This window comes from Oreochromis aureus, linkage group 7, assembly GCF_013358895.1.
Source record: "Oreochromis aureus strain Israel breed Guangdong linkage group 7, ZZ_aureus, whole genome shotgun sequence".
Lineage (NCBI taxonomy): Eukaryota > Metazoa > Chordata > Actinopteri > Cichliformes > Cichlidae > Oreochromis > Oreochromis aureus.
In genome coordinates, this window is record NC_052948.1 from 42,680,867 (window position 1) to 42,705,491 (window position 24,625).

Here is a 24,625-nt window from a genome sequence, read left to right on the forward strand (position 1 = left end):
GTCAGTGCTGTGCTATTGGAAACTGAATTTCCCTGTCAAAAATCACCCTAACACTTGTCTCCACCCTGCCTGCACTCTCTTATTTACCTCTCTTGTGCTTTGTCTGTTGCTTTGGATTACCACTGGTATTTGAACTGGTCTGCCTTCACTACTTCTACTTCTTGCAGCTTCACTTTTCCATCTGCTTCCCTCTCATTCACACACATGTATTCTGTCTTGTTCTACCGACTTTTGTTCCTCTTCTTTCCTGAGAACACCCCAACTTCTCCAGGCTCTTTCCCACCTGGTCCCTATTTTCACTACATATCACGATATCGTCTGTGAACATCATAGTCCACGGAGCCTCCTGCCTGACCTCAGCTGTTAACCTGTCCATCACCTATTCATTGTGATGTTACACACTAACTTAAAAGGAAATTCTATCAGCAGTTTTCTGTACCAAGGTTTGAAACCAGATTTGGTTATAACACTTTACAAAGTAACACATTACTGTAATTACATTACATTTTTTAATAACTCAGTCACGTACTGTACTAAATTTAGCAATCACATTATAGCTACAGTTATGTCGTTACTTGGGTTACAAAGGTTCTTCAGTTGTCTGCATCCCAGGTGGACAGAAAGATAGAAACAGCTAACAAATATCTTCCTGTTCACTTGCTACAATTAGCTGATGTTAGTGCGTGTGCAGGAGGAGGGCAAATGGTGGCCGTCTTCAAGAGTGGAGATATGCACTGTACTTTTATTTTTATTGCACAAAAAGACAAGAGGACGTTAATAAACTGAAAACTGCGTCCAGGAGAGAAACTGCTACATTAAACTGCTAACACAGCGTCAACTCTTTGCAACCATCTACGCAGACAGCATGTTAGCTAACGCTAAGCTAGCAGAGAACCCCGAGTGATGATAAAGCAGAGTGTGGAGCCCAGGCCTGCAGCCAGACCCTGAACTTTAACAGGTAAGAAAGGCAGTGATAAACAGTCAAGCTTACAGCCGCTGTTTCTACCTGTTCAGGTTTCTAAAGTTGAAACACTGTGGTGATAACGGTAAAGCTTATTCGTGCTGGTTTCCATCTTTGCGTTGTTTACATACCTAAATACTAAAAGAAAGATTGCATATGTGTCCTCATTAGGATTAGGGGTTTGTGTTGGTGTGTGGGACTGTAGACTACGGTTTGCATTTTTAGTAATATTAACCAGTATTTACAGGACATTATTTAACTTCTCTGGTCGTTATAATGTATTGCACTACATCAGTGTGTCACTATATCACAAAGCTGCTTTTTACATAAAAATAACACATTTAAAAAGATGAAAAAATACCATGTAGGTACTCTTTTAAGCATTGCACTCGAATTAATACAAATAAATGGCTATGTGATTTACAACAATAATATTGCCGTTTTGGTGCATCCATGCTGCACTCTGTTTGGATTTATTAAAAACACTGATGTCAAGCTACACAGTCTTTTACATTTTTATGCTGGTTATGAATCATCTAGCTCACATAAAAAACATTTCAGTAGGACTCGTTCTTCTGGAGAAGTGGCAGCTTTCTTGATAGCATTTTGCACATGTGCCTCCGATGGCTTGGTGACTATTTAGTCAGCCATAGTTAGCAACGTAACAACCAGAATCATAGTACAGTGGAATGATTCGAACTCAGTCTCTTTATAAAAATGAAGACATGTAGAAAGAATTCGAACCATGGTCACATTTTTTTCACAGCAAAAAGCGCCGCTTGGGAAGGAAACAACTTCTCGTTGACACAAATAGCATTGCAATGCGGAAGCTAGCATAACAGCTAATCCTCGTTAGTATAGTGGTTAGTATCCCCGCCTGTCACGCGGGAGACCGGGGTTCGATTCCCCGACGGGGAGGCAATTTTTTTTTTTCTTTATAACTAATATATGAGATTAGTTAACTTAGCACCATGTGCAGACACAAAATGAAAGCCCATCAGTTTTATTTTAAAAAGCAAATCAAAACAGGCTTTAGAAAAGATTAAATAAACACAAGTAAATAAAAAACACAATAAATGAGGATTAGACGAGTGACCAAATAAGAAATAAAGCAAAATTATAACCAAACTATATAACGGTCCTGTGGCTGATCTAAACTACCATTAACCAGTCCCGTTGCTAGCCATCTTGTTCTTCCCTATATTAAGTTATGAATATTTGACCTAACATTTCAAGAGTGTTAAAAAAACTTTTGACAAACATTTCTGAATTAAATGTAAAATAAAATAAGTAAAGAGAAAATGGATGCTAAAAATACTTTATAGGCTAAAAATGGGCTCGATTTAATGGTAGAGTAAACTGATTGAATCATACTGTAAATTACAGTTAAGCCAGCCGTATTGTTCTTGGATAATGACAGACACACATCATCTCGCTGCTGGAGGGAGGTTTAAGCTTGTGCAAACTCTGAGTCAGAGCCAGTTACAAGAGTTTGAAAAAGTATATTGACCTTGTAGTGAATCTGTTGATCTAAAGGTACATGTGGATACAGAGGAAGGTCCCAAAGTCTCATTTATCCAGGTGATAGATGGAACCTGGCTTCACAATAATCAGGATAAAAAACAATGGCATGAATGATAGAAAAGCAAACTCTTATGAAAAAGCTACAGCAGCAACAGCAATATAATCCACTGCTGTTGCGCAATTGTTGTCTGTCTTCAGTTTGTCTTCTAGATGCCGTCTAACCATTTGAATCTGAACTATTTGGGATCTTTTCCAGAATAAATCTGCTATTAAAGCCCGCTTTTTAGCCAAGACATGATTGTGCTGTTGCTTTTAGGATGACTAACATACATTCTGCATAACAACAGTTATTCCAGAGAGTGAAAACTTTGTACACGTGTTCCCGGGTTGCCTCCTCCTCCCTTCCTTGGAACACCGGAGAGACAGCCAGAACCAGCTGTACTAGGTCACTGATGTATTTTGTTCATATTTCATTGAAATTTCTTCTCTCTCCCTCCTTCGAGGGCAGCGCAGCGTTTGCTCACACAGCTCGGAGACACATCTGCAAGGAATTAACCCAGTTCTTTTGTCCACGTCGCTGGAATTCACCCCGGTTCCTGACTTTCTGGGCACTCATTTGGGCTAAAAGAATTTGACAAAAAATCCACGTCTGGGATGCAGAATATGGAGGAGGGGACAGACTCCTGCATAATAACACCACTGTGTAAAACACAAAAAAGATACTTTCATAATGCTAAATGTATCAAAAATCAGCGCCAGTTTTCAGTGCCATCATTGACTCAACATCTGTACTTATGTCTGATTCTTTTTTATAAGCAACTACTAGTATGATGTAATCCCCACAGAGGTACTTTGGGACTTAAATAAGTCCTTAAAACATGTTTAAAATCCAGGTTCAGCTTTATAATGAATATAACTTTCTTAAATGTCTCCTGCATTCAGTTTCATGACATCCTGATCATCTCATCGCAGTGAAAGAGGACCACACACACACACACAGACACACACACATTAAATTAAAGCCTACTTCCTCTCTTCTGCTCCCAGGATTCCAACCTTCAGTCCCACAACAGTTTGCTTCTCCTGATCACAGATTTGTACACTCTCAGATTTACACTCAGGCTTCCCCTCCTCCCTCATCGAATAAAGCTCAGCTCAGACCTCTATGACAGAAACAGACAATTCAAATATTTTCTCCTCTCTCATAAATGCTGGGTTTCCATTACTGTTGGAGTACCTAAGCTGGGACTTGCACTACACACACACAAACACACACAGTCTGGTGGACTACGTGGCAATCTGCACATACACTGCAGTTTTTGTAACCGGGAGGAGGAGGAGAAGGAGTGCTTTATCAAGACAGAACCAAGCAAACTTTACATTATGCAGTGACTCATGCTGATTTATATTTCTCACTCCCAGTATCTGCTTTTATTTGATTTCTGAAGGGATCTGTTTGTTCAATCACACAACAAGAAACAGCTGTTTCTAATAATCCTGCAAGTTACTGTTTGGTGAATACACTGAAACTGCACTGTTATCAACATCCCTGATCTGACTTTAACTGGGACTCGGGCAAAGGTGGAGACTTTGCTCTTGAAATAATGTGATTTAGCTTTTTGTTTTTTTTGTTTTTTTGTAAATTTTGCTTTGCCTTATTTTTGTCAACTAACACCCAAAGAAAACAGCTCTCTCATTAGCTGCTAATAGTTCACTATTTCCGCAAGGTAATTGCTAACCACGCTGTTTGGTACTGAGCAGATGGGATATGGTTGGTTTTTAGAGCCTTTTAACTGAAAACTGACTGAAAACTATGAGAGCAGTGAAAGTGAACCAGAACAGTAAAGTTGGGTTGTGAGGAGGATGCCAAGGCATCAGATGAAAAGCAGTAAAGTAAAGCTGGGGGCAGCCACAGTGGGGGTGAGATAACTGCCTGCAAAGAAAGCTTCCACTTTGTAATCATAGTCTAGTAAACCACTATTCATCCACCTTCGTGCTGTTTACATGTCATTTATCAAGAAAGAGAAGGCTAAGTTCATTTAATGGATGTCTTTGCTTAATTTTGCTGAAGTTTGAGGGTTTCCTGAGCAATAAAGCATCAGAAAATCGGGAATAAATGCACTGTTGAACTTTGAACGTGGTGCCACAAGTCAGAAAGTTCTGAGTGTAAATCTCGGTCCCTCGTCCCTGTACAGGTTTGCATGTTTCTTCCCACGTTCACCCCCCTTTCCTCTATATACTCCATTTTCCTCCCGCAGTGAGAACACATGCCGCCCAAGTGGGCTGGAAAACATGCAGTAAGCTAAACACAGGTGTAAGTCTTACTAAGTAATTGTTAGCCTGTCTGTCATTTCCATCATATCCAGCTCATGATGGCAGGTTAGACTTCTGTGATACCTTTAGAATGACAAAACCAAATCAATAAATCAGCAAATTAACAAACACGTTATTTTTCTCATTCATACTTAAGTTTAAGCTTTTCACCTGGCAACATAAACAACCAGCAGGAGATCATTTCTGCTGTGCCACGGATTTGCTTTGACTTTCATAAAGGGGTTTGGTTTGCACAAACTAGTGCAAACCACCTAAAATAGTGTTTTTTGAGAATTACATTAAAAACCAAAACAGAATCTGTACAATTGTAGTGAGTTTGAAGGTCAATATTTGGTGTGACCACCTATATTCTTCAGCACAGTCTGGCAGCTTTCTCTTTCTCCAGGCTTCTTAAAGGAAAATCAAAGCTCTTGTTTGGATGTTGGCTGCCTTTTGTTCTGTTCTCTGTCAAATGATCCCACACTGCTACAATATTGTTGAGGTCTGGACTCTGGGGAGGCCAGTCCATGACTCATAGCATAGTTCCACTGTGTGTGTTTCTATCCAGGCATGCTTTTATTGCATCGATAGTATGTTTGGGATTGTTTTCATGCTGAAAATGAAGCTGTTAACAATCAGATGCCCAAACACCCCTTGCTGAAATGGAGCTCCAAACCATGACAGAGCCTCTACTCACACTCACTGTTGTACCTCTCTCCCGACTGCCTCGATACATACTGACAACAATATTGGAAAGAAATTGAAAGTTTGGATTCATCCCTCTATAAGACTGTTTCCACTGACTTTCAGTCCAGTTCTTGTGTAATGTGGGATACCTCAGCCTTTCCCCCCCCTTTCTTCCCCTCCTTAAGCATGACTTCTTGACAGACATCTTTCCACTGAGACCTTTTGTGATGAAGCGTAAGTGAACAGTAGATGGATCAATTGACGAGCCAGATACATTTCTCAGGTCCTGTATCAGATTTTTCTGTGGACTTTTTCCTATTTCTTATGGACATTAGTTTTAGATACTGTTCACCTGTTGTACACAGTGTTTTTAGGACTGCTACTTCTTTTTTTGTCCTCCACTTGTCTACTTTCCTCAAATTTGTAAGGACACACTGTACACCATATCGAGATATGTCAAGTTTTCAGCTAATTGCTCTTTGGGAATCAAAACTGTGTTATTAGATTCAGCTATAGAAATGGGAACAAATGATCTGTGTCTAAAGAAAAAGTGTCTAAAGATACAAATTAAAATGAGTTCTTTGCTATGTGTAGACAAAATATTGATTTATTCCTTGAGTTAGTGGCCTTTTTATGTTTAAACAATTTATAGGTCAGTATTAATTGACTTAACAAACAAAAAGCATATTCCTCTGAAAAAGACCAAGTATGTGGACTGGACTGAAAATGAGTAAAAAAGCATTAAAAAAGAAGCAAAACAACAAAAAAAAAAAACTTTGAAAGAACTTCAAAAAGTCTGAACAACTACTGCTCAAGACCACTTTAAAAATTTCCAATACAATCTGGCTCCTATGAAACAAAAACAAAAATAAATGAGAGGTGTCTTATCAATTTGGCCATTTCTATAAATCGGCAGGCATAGATACATATAGATGCGTGCTTTGAAGGTCTGACTGTCACTTCACTTAAGATAATTTTGTTTAGAAAGAAGGATGGCTCCATCTACAGGTCACAAACAGTAAAAGCACAATCACAGATCAATTGAATTGCTGAAGTTAAACTTGAATACACTTTTTTTAATTACAATCTGCAGAGGTCAGAAAGCGAAGTACAAGCGCATTTGTTAGCGCTTAAGTAGAAAACCTGGGTATTTATTTTTCTGACCTTAGGGACTTTTACTCGCTGCATTTATAAAAAACTGGCTTTCATCCTTACATTTACCATCATTGCTTTAACACATTTGAGGAGAGGGGAGTTGTTATTCCCACCATTGCTGGCCTTCAAGCATCATAACGATTTGAGCCTAAACAGTAACACAGGAAAGGCAATCCTGTTCGTTTATTCCTCACCACGGGATGTTGCATAAAAAGAATAAAAAAGGCAAAACTGTGTCCCATAGTCAGGGGTTAAAGTGGGCTGTTTTTTTAGCACACTTATAGCACAGTGTGTTGCTAGCTAAAGCAGTGTTTCCCAACTACTGTGCCACGGCACAGAGGTGTGCTGTGAGAAATGATCAGCTATGCCGTGGAAGATTATCTGGTTTCACCTGATTAGTACTCTAAGCGACTGGCCTGAGTAACGGGCAGAACAATTGCATTCTCTTCCACTAGAGGGCAGTACAACTACCTGCTCTAATTAAATGGGTTGTCAACTGCCAGTCAAACAAGAAGACGAAAAAGAAGTTTCATCATGCTGTGAGACGAAGCAGCGTGTAATAGCAATAGATAAATATTTGAAAAGAAAAAGTAGTCAATCTGACCGGGGTCCTGAGCATGAGTAGTGATCAGAAGAAAACAATAAAGGTATACTGGGGACAAACCGAGCCAACTCTGCTATGCCTGGTGCGGGGAAAAAATTATCAATATGCTTTTTGTGACATTTCTGTTTGGTGGTGTGATTTTTCTAATGTGAAATATATGCCGTAGCCTTGAAAAGGTTGGGAAACACTGAGCTAAAGGTCCAGCTGTATTTCACAGGGAGAAAAGAAAGAGAGGTAACCTCACTCCCAGATGGAGAAAGAAAAGAAAGAGAACAGGAGAAGAAGAAGAGAGGTTAGATTTAAAGGTAAGGACTGCTCAGTGCTATTTGATAAACTGGAAACTTAAAGTTTACATCTAAGTCCACATGTTTTTAAATCAGATGTTTGATATATATGTACATGTGACATTGTGCTATATTGTGAAATGTGCTGCAAGACAAACTAAGTTGCTCAATTAAGTTGTGTACATCCACAAAGAGCAGCAGTTCAGCTGATCACAGCCTGTGCACTAAGAAAATCTACTGAAGCTCTCAATAGAAATTATTGTGAGTTATGGTTCGTTTCCCCACACTGAGTTCCCCAACCTGCTGAATCCCATTTAGCCCCTGACTGTCCACATTTTCTGTTCAAAGGCCCCTGTACAGTGTAGACAACAGAAAACAGATGCTATTTTCCTTTGTTTTCTCTGCTCATGTTCTACCTAACTGATTAAAGCTGAGAATATTGATTATATTTCAAATTTTGATTAAAGTAAATTTTGTATTTCCATCTACTAATATTATTTCATTATATCATTAATATAGCTCAAGGTTCAGCTAGTTTTACGTAAAAATAGCTGGTAGAAACATCCTTCAAAGAGCTACTTTTTACTTTCTTACTTGCAGTACTTTTCGGAGCCTGTACTGTTTCACCTTTACTTAAGTAAAGAAGTTGTGGAGTATATTTGTGACACTAGTATCTATACTTCTACTGAATCTGTAGTTAAATGTCACAGGTATCCTGGCTTGACTTTATTTATTTGGCTCAGATTTAATAGTTTGTGTTAAGATTTTGTGTAACTGAAATACTCCATCTTTACTTGTGAGCAGTAAACATGCTGAGTTGATTTAAAACACTGAGGAAAAAAAAATCGGGTGAAACCCGGAGGAATGATAATCAAGTAAACTGTCTTGAGACTTTATAGTTCACACAATAAATAATTAGGCTGTTGCTGGAGCTCACAGTTGGAGAAACAAGGAGCACACTGTTTATTGCAGCTCAGTTATTTTTTATTGAATGCAAAATGCAACATAAGATGGACAAGTTCCATGAAAAGCAGACAAAGCAAAATATACAACATTTTCAAGGTATGCTTACATCTCATCTGTGCATAAAATCTTCGTAACAGCACTAGTAAATCTCATCATCAAATCTGATAAAATAATAATTTTGGTATGATAAACTGCATACTGTAACAGAGTTGAACATATCTGCTGAAATCACATTTCACACTCTTAAAGCTGATTGCTAAAATTCAAATAATATGTTAATCTCTCAGGATAATATAAAATGTAGTTGTACAATGTGCCCTAACCTAGCCATACAGAAAAAAAACAGTATGTCCTCCCCAATAATGCTCAATTTTTATGACCGGATTAACGTAAAGCAAAGTGCAGAGTAATGATAACAGATCCAAAGACAGACAGACAGTCTGCAGTTCAGTGTGTCATACAGGGAAGAGCAGATTTTTTTAGTTAAGTGCCATGTCTCCCAATGACCAATGCTGAACTCCCTGGTAGACCTTCAAAATGTACAGCAGCAGCTTGTTTCTGTGTCACAGGCCTACACTTTCTGCACCGATGAAGCCAAACCCATAGACTCCAGGGATAATGCATGTAGAAAGGGCTGTCTGTGCACTCCAGTGGGTTTGTTTGTTGTACATGAGCTAATGGGAACAAGTGATTCTCTCTGGATATGGATGTACTCATTCAGGCATGAATGCTGGAGGTCAAGGTGGGTCTTTGGGGCCATTGTAGTCCTACTGTAACTAAAGAGAAGCAAAAATGTAAATCACTTGAGAATATTGTAAACACACATTAAATATTGCAGACTTTTAATTTTTCACAATTCCACCTCTCAGATTATTTGAGAGAAGTTTTCACCCTCAAGGTCAAAACTAAACAGTTTAGAAATGGGAACAAGTTTCTAACTTCATATCAGCTACAGTAAACAGCTGTTTTGTTTTGGGTCTGTACACTATTAGATTTGATATTATTTCAATATTTTTGAGCTATTTAGAAAACATTCAGTATTGTTAATTGGATGGAAAAGGATGATCTGAGAGCAGCACAGTAAGATAAAGGAGTAGAATACCTCATTGCCCTGCACGTCGTGTGTGACCCCATTGGCCTCCAGGTCTTCAGCAATCCCATCGTCCTGAAGGTCTTCACCAACCTTCTTGCCCTTGAGGCTTTGCAGCTTGTTCAGAATCTGTATTTCAAGAAATTTCAGAATTTTAATTCAAAAATGCACATATTAGTAAACAATTATTGGTTTTTAAGTTTTTGTGTAGCAGCTTTAGCAAGATGTGAAACTAATGGATACTTTCATTACACTTTGTAGTCAAATTGAGCACTCAAAATTCTTTCTCAAGCCTCATTTATTCAATCATACAAGGGCTTTTTACTTTACCTAAGGATCTTTAACCTCACTGACACAGTATGGAAACTGCATGGACGGATCGGGGTGTGAGTGTGTGAAGATTAAGTCAAAAGTATACTTCACTATCTTGCCTAAGCACACTTTGACATGCAGTTTAGTGGAAGCAGGGATTAAATGACGTTCCCATCTGAGCCACAAGATATGTAAATAGGTGTTGTGCTTTTATATTGTGACTAGCAGTTAGTGATTAATACTCACGTCTGCTTTGGCTTCGTTGGGTGGAAAACAGTCGTCTGAAAGATCAAAAACCACATTTGTTATTTTTAATTTGACAGAAGATGTAAAATTGTTACATTAAACTGCTGTGGGTGAAAAATCAGTGTGATTTTGGTGCTGAGTGTTTGTTCTAGTGCTGTCTCACCTGAGCTGCAGCGTCTCTCCCGCCAAGCGGCCAGATTCAGACGAGGCACCGCTGAGCATGTCGTGAGCCGGTTGCTTGCAGACGTGACAGTGAAGGCATCACGGGTGACAGATTGAATCCCGGTGTTTTCGCAGATAATACTGGACAGTGTCACACGAGACAGAGCCGCTTTCTGCTGTGTGGTGAAGACACCTGGATTCTCGTACCACAGCCTGAGAAATTTTCACCAAGTGGAGGAAGGAAGAGATTAGTGTCAACAGAATCTATATCTTAAATGATATACTGATGTCAATAAAATAATATAAATACACATGCATTAGTAAAGTTTCAGATTTTCTGTTTTCAGACTTCTTATCTTAGTTTTCTAGGGAAAAAAAGGCACGTTCATGATGTATAAATTATAAACACCATAACTATAAACTATAAACACCATATCCAACCCCGTTTTGCAAGCACTCATACCCATACAGACCTGTCACCCTGGCGAATCCTTTGGAATTGGGTTGCGATGAGGCAAGCAAACAGAGGCCCGACACGACCACCCTGGGCAAATGGCTCTGCAACGCCTCCAAGCCAAACATCAATGTTGTCGGGGGTTCCATAGAGCTCCAGCAGCCTGCGGGCCAGGTCGTTGTTGTTCAGCACCCTACCCAGCTCTTCTTGATTCTTGGGCTGAGACAGACCACAGAACCTTCGCCAGGCGTTGTAGCCTGAAGAAGAAAAATACATAAAGTTAGCACAGATGAGAACAATTCTGAGATGATGAAATGCTAGAAGGAAAAACCTAAAAGTGAATGAGGGATGTACCAGGGATGCCGTGGTCACGCGACCGCTGCATGTTGAGAGAACCGAGGTCCAAGGATATATGCTGTACAAACTGGAACAGCTTGTCTCTCAGAGCGGTCACCATCATGTGATCCTGGGTGTTCAGTTTAGCGGGACTGCCAAACAAACCACGCAGCAGAGGGTCAATTCCACCTGGAAATAAAAGAGAAAAAGATTAGGCTGACAGTTTAAGACAGGATAAAAAGAAAATTCAACACAAGTTTTCTTCATGCAACTCACCCTCGAAAGCAATTCTCCAGGGTGTGAAGAAGGCCTTAAACAAGGGCACACTAGGGAACTGAGGGTGTTCCCGGAAGTTTGTATCCAGGCGGAACATAAGTGGCTGAATAGCTAAGTGGGCGAAGCGGTAAGCTGCGGTTGCAAAGACGTTGGAGATGCTGGGGTCAACGGCGGGATTATAGCCGGGGTAGCGGCCAAGCTGTCTGCGCATTGCATCGGTGCCAACAATGTGCGGCAGATAGTCTCTGAACACAAACAACTGAGAGAGACAGAGAGCTTTAATTTGAGTAAATATGAGCAAATGTTGGAGAATATAAAAGCTGATTCTGAAGTTTAGTTACCTGTGTGTAAGCACCCATGATCTTGCGAGCCTCTTGGTAGAGTGTCTCGCTGTCCCAGTGGGGGTTTATCCTCTTCAGTGCACGAGCAAGGCGGTTATGCTCACGCAAAAACAGCGTGTGAAGGGACGTCAGGCCGATGTTTTCATCCACACGGGGATCACCTTACGAACAGAAAGAAAACAAACATCAATAGTGTTCATCTCCTGCTTAGATTGTAAATTTTGAGCAGTTTAATGGATTAGTAATAACTGAGCAGCCACTTCTGGCATTAAAAAATAAAACCAAAGTGCCGCTAAGTGCAGTTCCTTTAATGAGTGCTTGAGGCTGCTTTTTTCACTATTTGCGAATTACAATTTAAAAAATCCCTGAAATTACTAACCTGCGATGAAACAAGGAATCTCCCTGGCGTTTGTATCATTGGTGACTCTTTTGCGAGTAGCGCACATTTGCACTTGGAGACTGTGGAAGGGCAGCAGCTCACGCCCGTTGTCTGTGAACTCTGTGTTTACGCGCAACAGTCCGCCATCATCAGTGAGATTGCGAAGAGTTAGAGCCAGCTTATCTTCAGAGCCGTACACCTGGCTGAGATCGAGGAAGGCTGTCAGCGCGTTGACCTGCTCTCTCCTGTTTGGCTCACCACCAAAATTTAAGGCACTGTATCCTGTGCCGCAAGCCGGGGCGGATCTGAACGCAGGGATGCACTGAGAGAAGGATAAGCGAGGGTCGCCGGGAGGAAGCTGTTCATAGACAAGAAAATATGGGTGAAAAAACTGCTGGTCATGGATAGCGAAAACAACATGCCACTGTTTGGTTTCGTGCTTCAGACACTAACCGGGATGGGGGTGCATGGCTCGGTCTGCTCACAGCTTTCGTCACAGTTCACCCCATTGCTGAAGGAACGGATGCTGGGTGAGAAGGGTGTGAAGGTGAGATCATGGTCGTTCCACTGGCCAAACAAGGTCACCATGTGAGAGTACACGGAATCGTTACTTATGCCTGCGTCTTGTGTGCTTAGGATGTTGTTGGACACTTGTCGGACCTGAGAGTAAAGAAAGTAAGAATGCACAATTCTGGTATAAAAACTAGTAAATATATTCATCAAATTTAAAATTAAAGTCTGATATGTCTGCGTCCTACCAGTGGGAGCAAGAAGTTGTTGAATTTCCGGGTCCTGTTCCATCCTTTGGGTTCGGAGACGCCATCGTCATACTCAGCAGGCAGCCAACGGGTGAAGGGTGTGTTGGAAGCACCGAGGCGTGGGTTCTTTCTAAAAGCAAACAAGAAACAACCATGTTTGGAAACACCACTTGAGAAACTCCAAGGGAAGTGTACACATCTTCTGCTATAGGAGGTTTCAAATGTTTAGGTGTATTGCATAAGGATTTCCTTTGAATTTAGACTGTAGTTGGTCTCAAAATCAACTAATTCCTCACAAGATCTTTTAATTTTCTTTTTGGAATTATATCTAAATTCCCACCCCCACCCCCAGCAATACATTATTATCCATGAAAATTAAAATAGACTACATGATGAATAATGCAGTATTTTTCTCTTAAAAAATGAGAATGGTTTTATATTATATGTTTGAAATGCAAAATGGTGTGCGTTGTTGCATATGCATAAAAGAAATGCTACAGAGGTTAAAGTAGAAAGTTTCTCTTACAGGTTGTTGCACACGCTGGTGATTGTGCGGTACTTGATGAGGTCCGGTGTGGTGACGCACTGCGGAGCTTTGACTCGAGCGGCACATCCAGTAATCTGAGCAAGTTTTTGAAGATCTTCGGGAGTGAGCAAATCTGGAAAATGTGACAGAAACGGTTAAATGCGTGCAACTTTGTCACCTTCACAAGTCTAATAGTTAATTACATTAAGAGAGAATTGAGTCTTGCATCATGAAACACTAAAGATTCTCAACTCCAGCCAGTACAAGTTGCCGCAAAGACTGTTTGTGTTGCATTTGTGTGGGCGCTGCATGTCTAACCTGTTGCATTGAGTGAGCGCTTGTGCACATGATGCACTTTCTCCTGCACAAGACGGATGGTTTGTGCCATGTAGTCTGCAGATCGCACAGCTGAGCGTGTGTCACCTCGGGGCTGCTTCAGGAGACGAAGAGCATCATGAGGACTCACCACATCCCTGCGGACTCGTCTCAGACTCCTGGAGGGAAAAAAGTCACACAGTTGGAGAAAAAGGTGCAAAGTGGAGGTCTGTTTGGAGATTTTGTCTTTTCTTCTTCTTCTTTTTTTTTCAACTGATGAATTATGGCATTACTACTGGCTTACAAGCCAAATAAACAGCATTTCACGGTGTAGGTATGTGGGGTTACTTTAAAAGAAAGCCTATGAGATTAACTCACTCTTCTCTGGAATACTTGTATGCATCATCCACAATTTTCCTTGCTTCTTCAAAAGATCGTTGAAGAAAAGGACTGCCAAGATATTCATCTGCAGACAAAGAATAACAATCTTATGAGATGACTGGGGGGGAAAAAATATCAGGTCAGGATGAGTATTAGTGACAAACAGCAGCGTGAAGACTTACTTGCTGGTTTAAGCTCAGCGGGCACCAGGCAGATGCCCAGCATAAGCAGGACAGAAAAATGCATTTCTGAAACAAACATTTAATCAGAATCCAATTAAAAACACAGCAACAAACAAACAAAATAACAAAAAACTTTTAAAATTTTTTTTAATTTGGTGTCACATAAAAATATCTAAGAAAGAAAAAAATGTTGTTACCCGTGAAGGTTTCAGATGCTCTCTCAGGGCTTCAGATGCTCTTTGAAACCTGAGGGTAGTGATGCTGCCTCTCACATTTTCATCCTTTTTATATTCTGTGAGAGGCCAGAGGCCTCGCCCCCACAGATAGAGCAGGTACAGATACTGTCAGTAAAGAGCTCTTCCTTCTTCCTTCTATATGTGTTGAAGGAAATGCTTTGTTTTTTATCTAATCAGTTACTTCTTCTGGTCAACTGATAGGACTGACAATACTTCTTGGGAAACAATATAAATATTTTGCCATACGTACCACTTAAGGTGGTTGTCATCATGGCAACAGCAGAGAAAAAAAAAAAAATTATATTTGTAATTTCATTTAGGGATTTAAATAAAATGATTTATCTTCTTTTTCAGTATTATTTAATTGCTTCCTGTCATCAAACATAATGATGTTTTTTTTATTCAGATTAATCTCCTGAGCTGACTTTGCAGTCTTATCAGAGCACGTTGCATTTGGCTTTTCTGCACTTTATATTTCATTCTGCTCAACACAGACCTGCTGCATCCGAAACAATGGAAATAATTTAAATAAATTAAAGGAGATAGGAGCGGGAATGCTATGCAAAAAATGGCCTCTATGTAGATATGAACCTTGCACGTTTTGGTTCACATTTATCACTTTCAGCTTTGGCCATCAGAGACAAGCACACTAACTTTCTTTTTTCTTCTTATTTCTTTTAATAAATAAAAGTCAGACTGTGCTGGGTTGGGAGCAATGTTAGTGTTGCCTCATTCAGGCAGTTCTTATAAAAGGCTTTAAAGCATTTACAGGATCTTTCTTTTTGTTTCATTTACTGATGTAGTTAGCGACGCGCAGCATTACAATACAAACTTCCTGCGAAACTTGGGGCAGATTTTTTTTTTTTATTGAGAAGAAATGAAAATCGTCATTGAAAACTAAGCATAAAAATCAGTAATTATGTTTTTTACCATTGTTTACTTCTGGGCAGTTCGCATCAATGCTTTATTAACTGAAGGCGTTAGCCACAGAGGAACAAGTAAATAAGTAATAGGTTATATTTGTGAGACATGCTTGAGCAATGAGGAAATGCAGTGAACCATAATTTTACCTTGTACCTGTGTATCTGTGTTTGGGTGGAGATTCCTGTAGCTTTTGTATATACAGTGACTTTGTGTTATTTGTCAAGGCAACCTGTGACAAAAGGGATAATAACACAAGGAACAAGTCTGTGAGAAGACCATCAACCTGGATAACAATAACTATGTGCACGTAGTCACAGGAATACGAAACTTATTCTCGTTAAGCTCAAAGATTAGCTGAAAACGCGAGTCGTGACAGTCTATGATGAAAAACACCTTTCATTTATTATTAGACTTCATATTTCTGTTGACAGACTGCAGGATTACATTAGAAGCTGACCTAGCTGGAACTAATCGCATGTGTTTTTATATGTCTGATCGAACAAAGAAATAAATCATTTTGTTTTTATTTTAGGTCAGCTACAAATATTCACTTCTTGAGACTGGATTCATTATGCGTGTGAAGAAAACCATCTTTTTTCCATTCATTGTGTTTCAGGTCATCCTTTGCATGTTTACTGTGTTTATCCTGGAAGTGATTTGTATACTGCGAGCAGACTGATCATCCATCCAACAAAATATTTTGACCTTTGTTTTTGAAATATTTTTTAAAAATTGAGGTGCAAAAATTAAACAGGTACATTTTCAAGCTGCAAAACAACTTCACTTCTGCACCATTTTTGCCACCATTGTCTTCAAGAAGGACATTTCACAGGGTGGGTATCTTTGCCACGCTGGGGTTTTATTTTTTTTATTTCATTTTTTTTAATCTAAAAAAGACAGGACTTGTGAGTCTAAGGTTTTACATTTCAGGGCGTAATATTAATTTAAAAAAACAAAAAAACATCCTTACTAGATACTAAGTAAGGTACACACAACTTCAGATGAACAGCAACACATGCCTTATTATACTGTGCCATTATTTTATTTGTTTAACAGACATAAGTCAAAATGCAGAAGCAGAGGGTGGAAAAACTAAGGACATCCTTACTGTTTCCATAGTAACTAAGAAGGTAAGTTTCAGTTAAGTGATGCTAATCAAATGCACTCATTTAATTAATCATCAACAATGATAAGCACGTCAGGTGTGTGTTAATAAAATACCAAGGAGGAAAGATATCAGCAAGGACTACACCTCAGACTCTCAGTTAACTTTTAAAGTTCATGGCAGGACAATTAGACTGAACACGTGTGATTTCTTTGGAAGGCTTTCAGGGAGAAAGCCTCTTCTCTCTACAAAGAACATGTCAGCACAGCTTAGGTTTGCAAAGTTGCATCTGAACCAATAACAAGACTTGTGAAACAATGTCCTTTAGACAGTCGAGACCAAAGTGGAGATGTTTGGCCATAGTGCATGGTGCAATGTGAAGCACGACGGTGGAGTGACCTGGACACCTTGCAGTCACTGAGTCAAGCATGAGCTCCTCTGTATACCAAAGTACTCTAAGGTCAAATGTGAAGCCATCTGTCTGACAGCTAAAGCTAAAGCAGCTAAAACATTCCTCAGAGATTTGGGTCCATACTGATGTGACAGATTTGTCGGCCGTACGTCCATGATGAGAATCTCCTGTTGCTTCAACTTGAAGCAGCCACATTCCAACTCACTTAAATCACCATTCTTACCCATTTCAACGGTCAGCAGGTGATCTTGACCATTTTTGCATACCTAAATGAGTTGCATCGATGAGCAGTTGAACAGGTGCACCTCACAAAGAGCCCGGTGACTCTATATTTTTGTTATGAGACAGTTTAATGCTTGCTTTGATGTGGTAATGAAAAGCTTGACTCAAAATAAGAACATTTCCCGCACATCAAAACACATTACTGTTAATGAACTGAGATTAGTGACTGACAGTGCATGCAAATCTTTGGATGTGTCTAAAACCTTAAACATTAAGAAATATGCTTCATGTTTTCGTTCAGACTGTCTGCCGGTGGTAAAAAAAAAGTTTTATTTTTCGTTCTTTTTGTGAAGAAACCTCTGTTTTTCACAACATTAACTGAAGGATTTCACTTGCAGCCGTGTCCAAATCAGACTTTGAAGGAAGTAAAAAAGCAGAAATAAATAGCAACGACTGAAATGCTGTTAACTAACTTCAAGGTTTAGCAAGAAATCAGATTTCACCACAGGGTTGGGTAGTAAGTTTCGAGGTGTTATGTTTTACACCTGATTCTGCTTTTAGATTTTAGTAACAAAGCTGCACAATCAGTGCAAAATTAAAGGTGGATACAAACTGTATGCAGCACTTTCATTTTTAATGATCTCTTTTGTCTAAAATTATTTTGTGAGATTGAACAATGCCTCTTAGTTCAGTTAATAATTCCACTGGTGCTTTATACTCACCTTCATTATAAACACAGTAAGCAAACAGTGGACTGGGAACTAGAGACAATAAATCGTCACACTTGCTTTGGTAGAAGGAGTTCAGCATGCACGAAATCTTATCTTAACTCACCACCTTTATCACATTGTCCTAATGGTTAAACCATATTAACATTTCTTATGTTTGTTTTTCTGAATCTGGTTCACTCCCCTTGTTTTTCTTTCCACCAAAGCAGTTTAGGGTCATCGGGGCTATAATAAAAAATCTTTGTAACCATTTTTTAAAGCAAGGTTTCATTTGCTTTGTCATAAAATACATTTTTGTTTTTTTAATGGCTAAAAAAGGGGCCCATTTTACCTGAAAGAACCCGGACTTTTCTTTTTGGAATTGAAAACTTAGCTGCTTGACCTGATTTCAGCCTGAACAAAATCCTAATATTCAGGGAACACATTGACATTTGATAAAAAGCATTAAAGGTATTAAACTGGATTTCAGGAACTCCGTTATTGAAGTTTCGACGCGTCTTATGAAACTAAAAGACAAAGGAGCATGTCTGTTTTCTCATGTGTGTTTCCTGTTTTTAAACAAAGACAAACGTTATAGTGTAACCAGCCTGCATACGAAGAGTGTGTGTTCATTATTATTTACCATTTCAAATGCTTGATTCAAAAATAAAAAATCTATAAATTACAGCAGAAAAGGATTTCTGTCAGCTCTGGCATCACGTCACCTCTTTGAACTTTAGTTCTGTGTTGCTCCAGTTAATAACTGACCCAAACACAAATGCAGATACTTTACAGTCAGTATTTACATTTGCAGCACAACGGTTTAATATGCGATTCAAATGGTTGTGACTACACTTGTTTATATCAAATCAAAACAAATCAAATCACTTTTATTGTCACATCACATGTGCAGGTACACTGGTACAGTACATGTGAGTGAAATTCTTGTGTGCGAGCTTCACAAGCAACAGAGGTTTGCAAAGTACGATAACATAAGAACAAGCAAATATAAGAATGGCTAAATCTGAGAATTATATGAATAAATATATGTACAATATAAGAGTGTATGCATATTACTGAATGTGTATACTAAATATGTATGTCTACGTGTGTGTATATATGTGTGTGTGTGTGTGTATACATATTTTACAAATTAAATAGAGTAAAAATAAAATAAATATATAAAATATACAGAGGTTGGTAGTTGGATATCGTGTTTATATCAATGAGTAATTCTAAAACTTTCTACCTCATATAGATAAGAGTTCTGAAGTAGGTCATAATAAACACACTGGCCACTTCATTACGCACGCCTGCTGAAGTTCATACAGAGCGTCACGACGAGGAAAGAAGTTAATTTACGGACTCGCCAAAATTGGGCAATAGAAGCCTAGAAAAATATCCCTTCATCTCAAGAGTCTCGATTTCTGCTGAAACATTTGAATGGCAGGGTCAGAATTGGATGTAAACAAGATGAAACCATGGATCCATCCTGTCTTGTATCAACAGTTCAGGCTGCTGGCAGTGGAGTAATCATGTAGGGGGTATTTTAATAGCACACTCTGAACCCCTTAGTACCAATTTAGCAATTCAGCAATGCCAGAGCCTATATATTGTTGCTAGCCATGTCCATCCCCATATGACCACAGTGTAGCAGAAAAAAAACAAACCTCAAATCATCTCAAATTGATTTCCTGAGCATGAGAATGAGTTCACTCAAACTGACTCCACCGTCATTAGATCTCAATCCAGTAAAGCATCTTTGATGTATTAGAACAGGAGATTTAGTTCATGGACACAACCATCAAATCTACAGTATCTGTGTGATGCTATCGTGCCCATATGGACCAAAATGTCTGAGGAATGGTTCCCGCACCTTTTTGAATCTGTGTCATGAAGTATTCAGGCATCTCTGAAGACAAAAGGATTCCAGCAAGTGTGCACAGAAACACACAGAGCAATAGAGACAGACACAAAGATAATATGTATATTAAATCTATGTTTGTTTTTCAGCTTCAATTCATATTCCTCAGAGAAGCAGCTTCCACGTGTCCCACCCCTGAAATTAAACTATATTTGCTACTGGCTTTATCTTCTGAGCATCAAATTTCAAATATCCATTCAAATTTCACGAGACTGTATTACAAGACTGTACTGCATGTAGCAACTGTTTTCCAGCTTTTGTTTGGTGATTGGTGTCCTCGCTTCACTGCAAATACAAGTATTTATTGTTTCTGGTTATACATGAATGACAAAAGAAAAAAAAAATACCCGTACTGTGATCTACAATGAACAGATGAGCTTGATCGCGTCACAAATTGTGAGGTTGAAGGAAGAGGAAATGTGCAGAATTCCAAACTGATTTCACAAGCTGTGAAAGAAAAAGTACCTTGGAGAAAGAAAAAACAATGGGTTTAAACAATGAGTGATGCAATATTCAGTGGAATTCCAGCCTTTTTATTTACTGTATCTATTGTGACACTAGGAACACGATACTATGGCTTTCTGTTAATGTCTGTCATCTCCTCTGATTCAGATTACATGATACACATGCTCACCAGGAAGTTTTATTTTTATAGGGTTGAGTAGTGAAGCAGAAGAACAAAAAGAAAATATTAATCATTTTTCATTTCAGTACACGCCTCTGCAAAACAAATCCAACACTCTTTACTGCAGTCACCTAGTTGGCGTGAGATACCTATTCAACCTTTAACAACCATCATAAAAGTACGTTATTACTCACAGGGCAGTGCATTTCTTATTGTACAAAGATAAGTTATTAAGTGATCATGTGATTAACTAAATGACTGTGGGGTTTTGCAGAATAGCAAAGATGAGGAAGGATCTTCCTGCAGTATTAAAGAACCAGGTTATGAGGTGACGTTGGATGTTAAACCATGTGGTTGATACAATTCACAATGAGGATAGTGATGCCAAACTGCATTTCTTAGCAGCTTTTCAAGGCAGTTCTTGGAAGAATATTTAACAAGCAATTAAGCTGTCAAAAAAGAAATAGCCACTCTGTTTCTTGATCTCTGGCTGGCAGTGGACAGTTTAAAACATCTCAGACCAGCTTTGCTCAGTATTTTTTAGATATTGTGCAACATTTACTGGGTTTTTCCTGCATGCACGCAAAAATAAAATGAAAAATAAATTGGCAGCTCCTCCAAGAAAGCTTTGGGCTCACGGTTTATTTAATCAAAATAATATATAGATTTTTGTTTTTAACTTCTTTTAAGTAGCACAATACAGAATCACTATGCAGACCAGTTATGCTTACATAAAGAGTCAGCCCACAAAGGCCCATTTTGATCCAGGAACAAACTCTCCTTTTCCCGCTGTATGTCGACTTGTATCCTCAAACATAAAGCCTGAGCGGGCCATAAATTTTGGACTTTTAACCGTATTTTCATAAATTTTACAGCCTGTCCTTCCCCACAGCCATTCATAAAACTAAACTGAAGTAATAGGTGAACAATTAAATAAAAGAAAAGCTCCTGTTTTTTCCACTCTTTTTCAGCAGTTTGCTGACAGCAAAAATAAATAAAATCAAATAAAATAGGACATTTTCTATGACTTAAAAAACTTCTGTAATTTTACACATTTATTTCTTACAATTTAAGCTCAAGCCCTGACAGACATCTTTCATTTACTTCAGCAGTGTTTCTTTATCATGTAAAAAACAAAACTGAGAGGTACTGTTGAAATGGCACTTCTTTCTCTTATACTGAGACCTCTCAGGAATTCAATTTGCAGTTAAACTACTTTGCACTGACAGAAAGACCACTTAAGATCAAAGTACGTTGTATGCGGCTCATGAACATACATGATTTACATGAACGTGATGTACGCTTGACACTGAATACTAATATTCTAATTACTTTCCTAGGAGGCCAGCAGTTAAAACAATAAATCAATCAGCTGTGTGATTACTTGAAAAGTAAGCTGGAACATGAAAGGGAACAAAGGCAACAGAGCTGACCACAAAAGAGGAACATGTGAGGGAAAACGACACATTAAAGAAGCTCAGACAATGGTGGCAGCAGACAGTTTTTTTGTAACAGTTTCACTTTGTTACAAAGAAGTGCTTTACCCACACTGAATTAAAGTCATCTGTGCAGAAGTTAAGCTGAAGGATAAACACAAACAGAAACATGAAGAAGAGGAGCCTACATTTCCAGTTCTTCCACAGATTTGGACACCTGACAGCTACATGTGTCTGCAAAGGTCAACGTAGCACCAACCAAGAGCCATGTTCAAGCCCTGGAGTTTCATCAGTAATAAGTTAGTAATAAACAAAACTCCAGAATCATTGTGTGGGTCTGACTTTGACTTTTGAATCACAGTTTGGTTCTGGGGAAGTGGATAAAAATGTTTTTTGCAACAGGTATGATAATAATGATTGCGCCACGAATAGGACAAAAACCCTCAGAGTGAAGAAACGCCACTTCCTTCCTGATTATGAATTCAAAACACGGCAGTGGCGTTTTATCACTTTTATCAGATGTGATCACATCAGCCGAGTCTTGGCTTCTCTCTCACTCTATCCTTTAGATTTTTTTTAAATATTCCTTAAAAAAAAAAAAGAAAAAAAAAGTTTTTCCACCTTTAATAGGACGGAAGAGTTTTTAGACCGAAAAGTAGAAGAGGAAAGAATCATACCCAGCCTACTGCACCAAGCCTTGTGGCACACGGTCACCTGCTTAATCAGGTGCACTAAACTGGCACTAAAACTGACTTAAGGCTTCAATGATTGGGTTAAAAACACAATGGTTGTTACTGTTATTACTGCCAGTGCGTCAGTAATGTTCTCACCTAAGTTATCTGTTCCAGTGATAGTGAAGAGTGTAATAATTAATCCTTTCACCCACCAGAGGTCACTACTAGTTTCTTAGTGGTTTTTTTGTTTTTTGTTTTTTTGTTTTGCATATTTGTCATAATTACATGTTTCAGGAAAACATATAAATGTTAATATTAGACAAACATAACCTGAGTAAATGTAAAATTCAGTTCAGTTCAGTTTCATTATTTGATTTATTAAGGGGAAAGGCTATCCAAACCTACCTACATAATTGCTCCCTAATCCTAATAACTGGTTGTCCCACCCATGGCAGCAAGAACTGTAATCATGCATTTGTGATTTTTGTGATTGGGATTTTTTTTTTTTTTGCATATTTGTCATAATTACATGTTTCAGGACCATCAAATACATTTTAATTTTAGAAAAAGATAACCAAATAAAAAAATCAGTTTAAATGAGTTCATTTATTAAGGGGAAAACTCTATCCAAAACTACTTACATAATTGCTCCCTAATCCTAATAACTGGTTGTCCCACCCATGGCAGAAAGAACTGTAATCATGCAATTGTGATGACTGCCGGTGAGTCTTTCACATCACTGTGGAGGAAATTTGTCCCACTCCTCTTTGCAGAACAGTTTTAATTTAGTCACATTGGAGGGTTTTCAAGCATGGACAGCCAAAAGCATCTCATGTCCAGACTTTCACTAGGCCACACCAAAACTTTCATTTTGTTGTTTTTGAGCAATTCAGATGTGGATTTTTAGGTGTGTTTGGATCATTGTCCAACAAATTACGGCAATTCATCCAGGTCCTGAAGCAGCAAAGCAGCCCCAGGCCATAACACCATGTTTGACTGTTGGTGTGATGTTCTTTTTATCAAATGCTGTATTAGTTTTATGCAGATGTAACGGGACTCCAACCTCCAAGAAAGTTCAACTTTTGTCTCCTGAGTCCATAAAAGTCTTGGGGATCATCAAGATGTTTGTTGACAAATGTGAGACTTTTTGGTCAGGAGTGGTTATTTCCCTTTCCATGCATGCCGCTGTTTCACTTTGTTACAAAGAAGTGCTTTACCCACACTGAATTAAGGTCATCTGTGCAGCACTTAGGCTAAAGGTTAAACACAAACAGAAACATGAAGAAGAGGAGCCTACATTTCCAGTTGTTCTACAGATTTAGACACCTGACAGCTACATATGTCTGCAAAGGTCAATGTAGCACCAACAAAGAACTGTGCTCAAGCCCTGGAGTTTTTTCAGTAATCATTTGGGATTAAATGATACTCCAGAATCACTGTTTGGTTCTGACTTTTACTTTTGAACTATGGTTTGGGCTCAGAGACAGAATCACACCTAGACTGCTGCACCAAGCCTTGTGGCACGTGATCACGTGCTCAACCAGGTTGCAAAGCTGAAGCTCTGGCCATCACACACCTTTGCCATTGTAACACACATTCCAGAGAATTGATTTCTTAGCAGGATTTCTAACACTTACTGGCAGTGTGTCAATAATGATGTCACCTAAGATAGTTATCTGTTCCAGTGATAGTGAAGACTGTAATAATTAAACCTTCCAGTCATTCACAGAGCCTGGATGGTCCCTGTTTCAATTTTCCCCCCACCAGAGGTCACCACTGTCCATCCCTGTGGTGAGTACCCTGCCTGACGTGAACAGCTCACCTGCTGTCAGCTCTGGTTTTCCTGGATTTGCTCACGTGACTTGGATGGGAAGTTCGTCCCCAGGCTTAAGTGTTTCAGTAAAAGCCATTCTTACCAAGGTCAAGAACTGATAAACTATCTGTGTCAAGTCTATGGGTGTCACAACACACCCTACCGGTAAATGAGTGATTGAACCAAACACTGGCTGAGAATAGAAACAGAACAGTATTATCTCCTATTACACCTGAGTGGGTTAGGGAATAATCAATAACTAAGCTATATCTATACCAATACAAGAGATAAAGAA

The 24,625-nt window shown here is 38.9% G+C and overlaps 1 protein-coding gene and 1 non-coding gene across 2 annotated transcripts; one reads left to right on the forward strand and one right to left on the reverse strand.

Annotated features, from left to right (window-relative positions):
* Window positions 1-1,807: 1,807 nt before the first annotated feature.
* On the forward strand, window positions 1,808-1,879 carry trnad-guc. Its single transcript has one exon. It is a non-coding gene; the product is annotated as a tRNA-Asp (tRNA).
* Window positions 1,880-8,474: 6,595 nt separating this feature from the next.
* Window positions 8,475-14,597, reverse strand: mpx (myeloid-specific peroxidase). Its single transcript, XM_031742508.2, has 16 exons — window positions 14,450-14,597; window positions 14,253-14,318; window positions 14,068-14,155; window positions 13,693-13,868; window positions 13,375-13,507; window positions 12,849-12,978; window positions 12,544-12,750; window positions 12,091-12,448; window positions 11,712-11,872; window positions 11,371-11,629; window positions 11,113-11,283; window positions 10,778-11,015; window positions 10,306-10,517; window positions 10,143-10,177; window positions 9,597-9,713; window positions 8,475-9,270 (listed from the first exon to the last, which is right to left on the reverse strand). Exons 2-16 carry the CDS (start codon window positions 14,314-14,316, stop codon window positions 9,262-9,264), a joined length of 2,358 nt encoding a protein of 785 aa, XP_031598368.1. The 5' UTR covers window positions 14,317-14,318; window positions 14,450-14,597; the 3' UTR covers window positions 8,475-9,261.
* Between the last annotated feature and the right edge of the window lie 10,028 nt (window positions 14,598-24,625).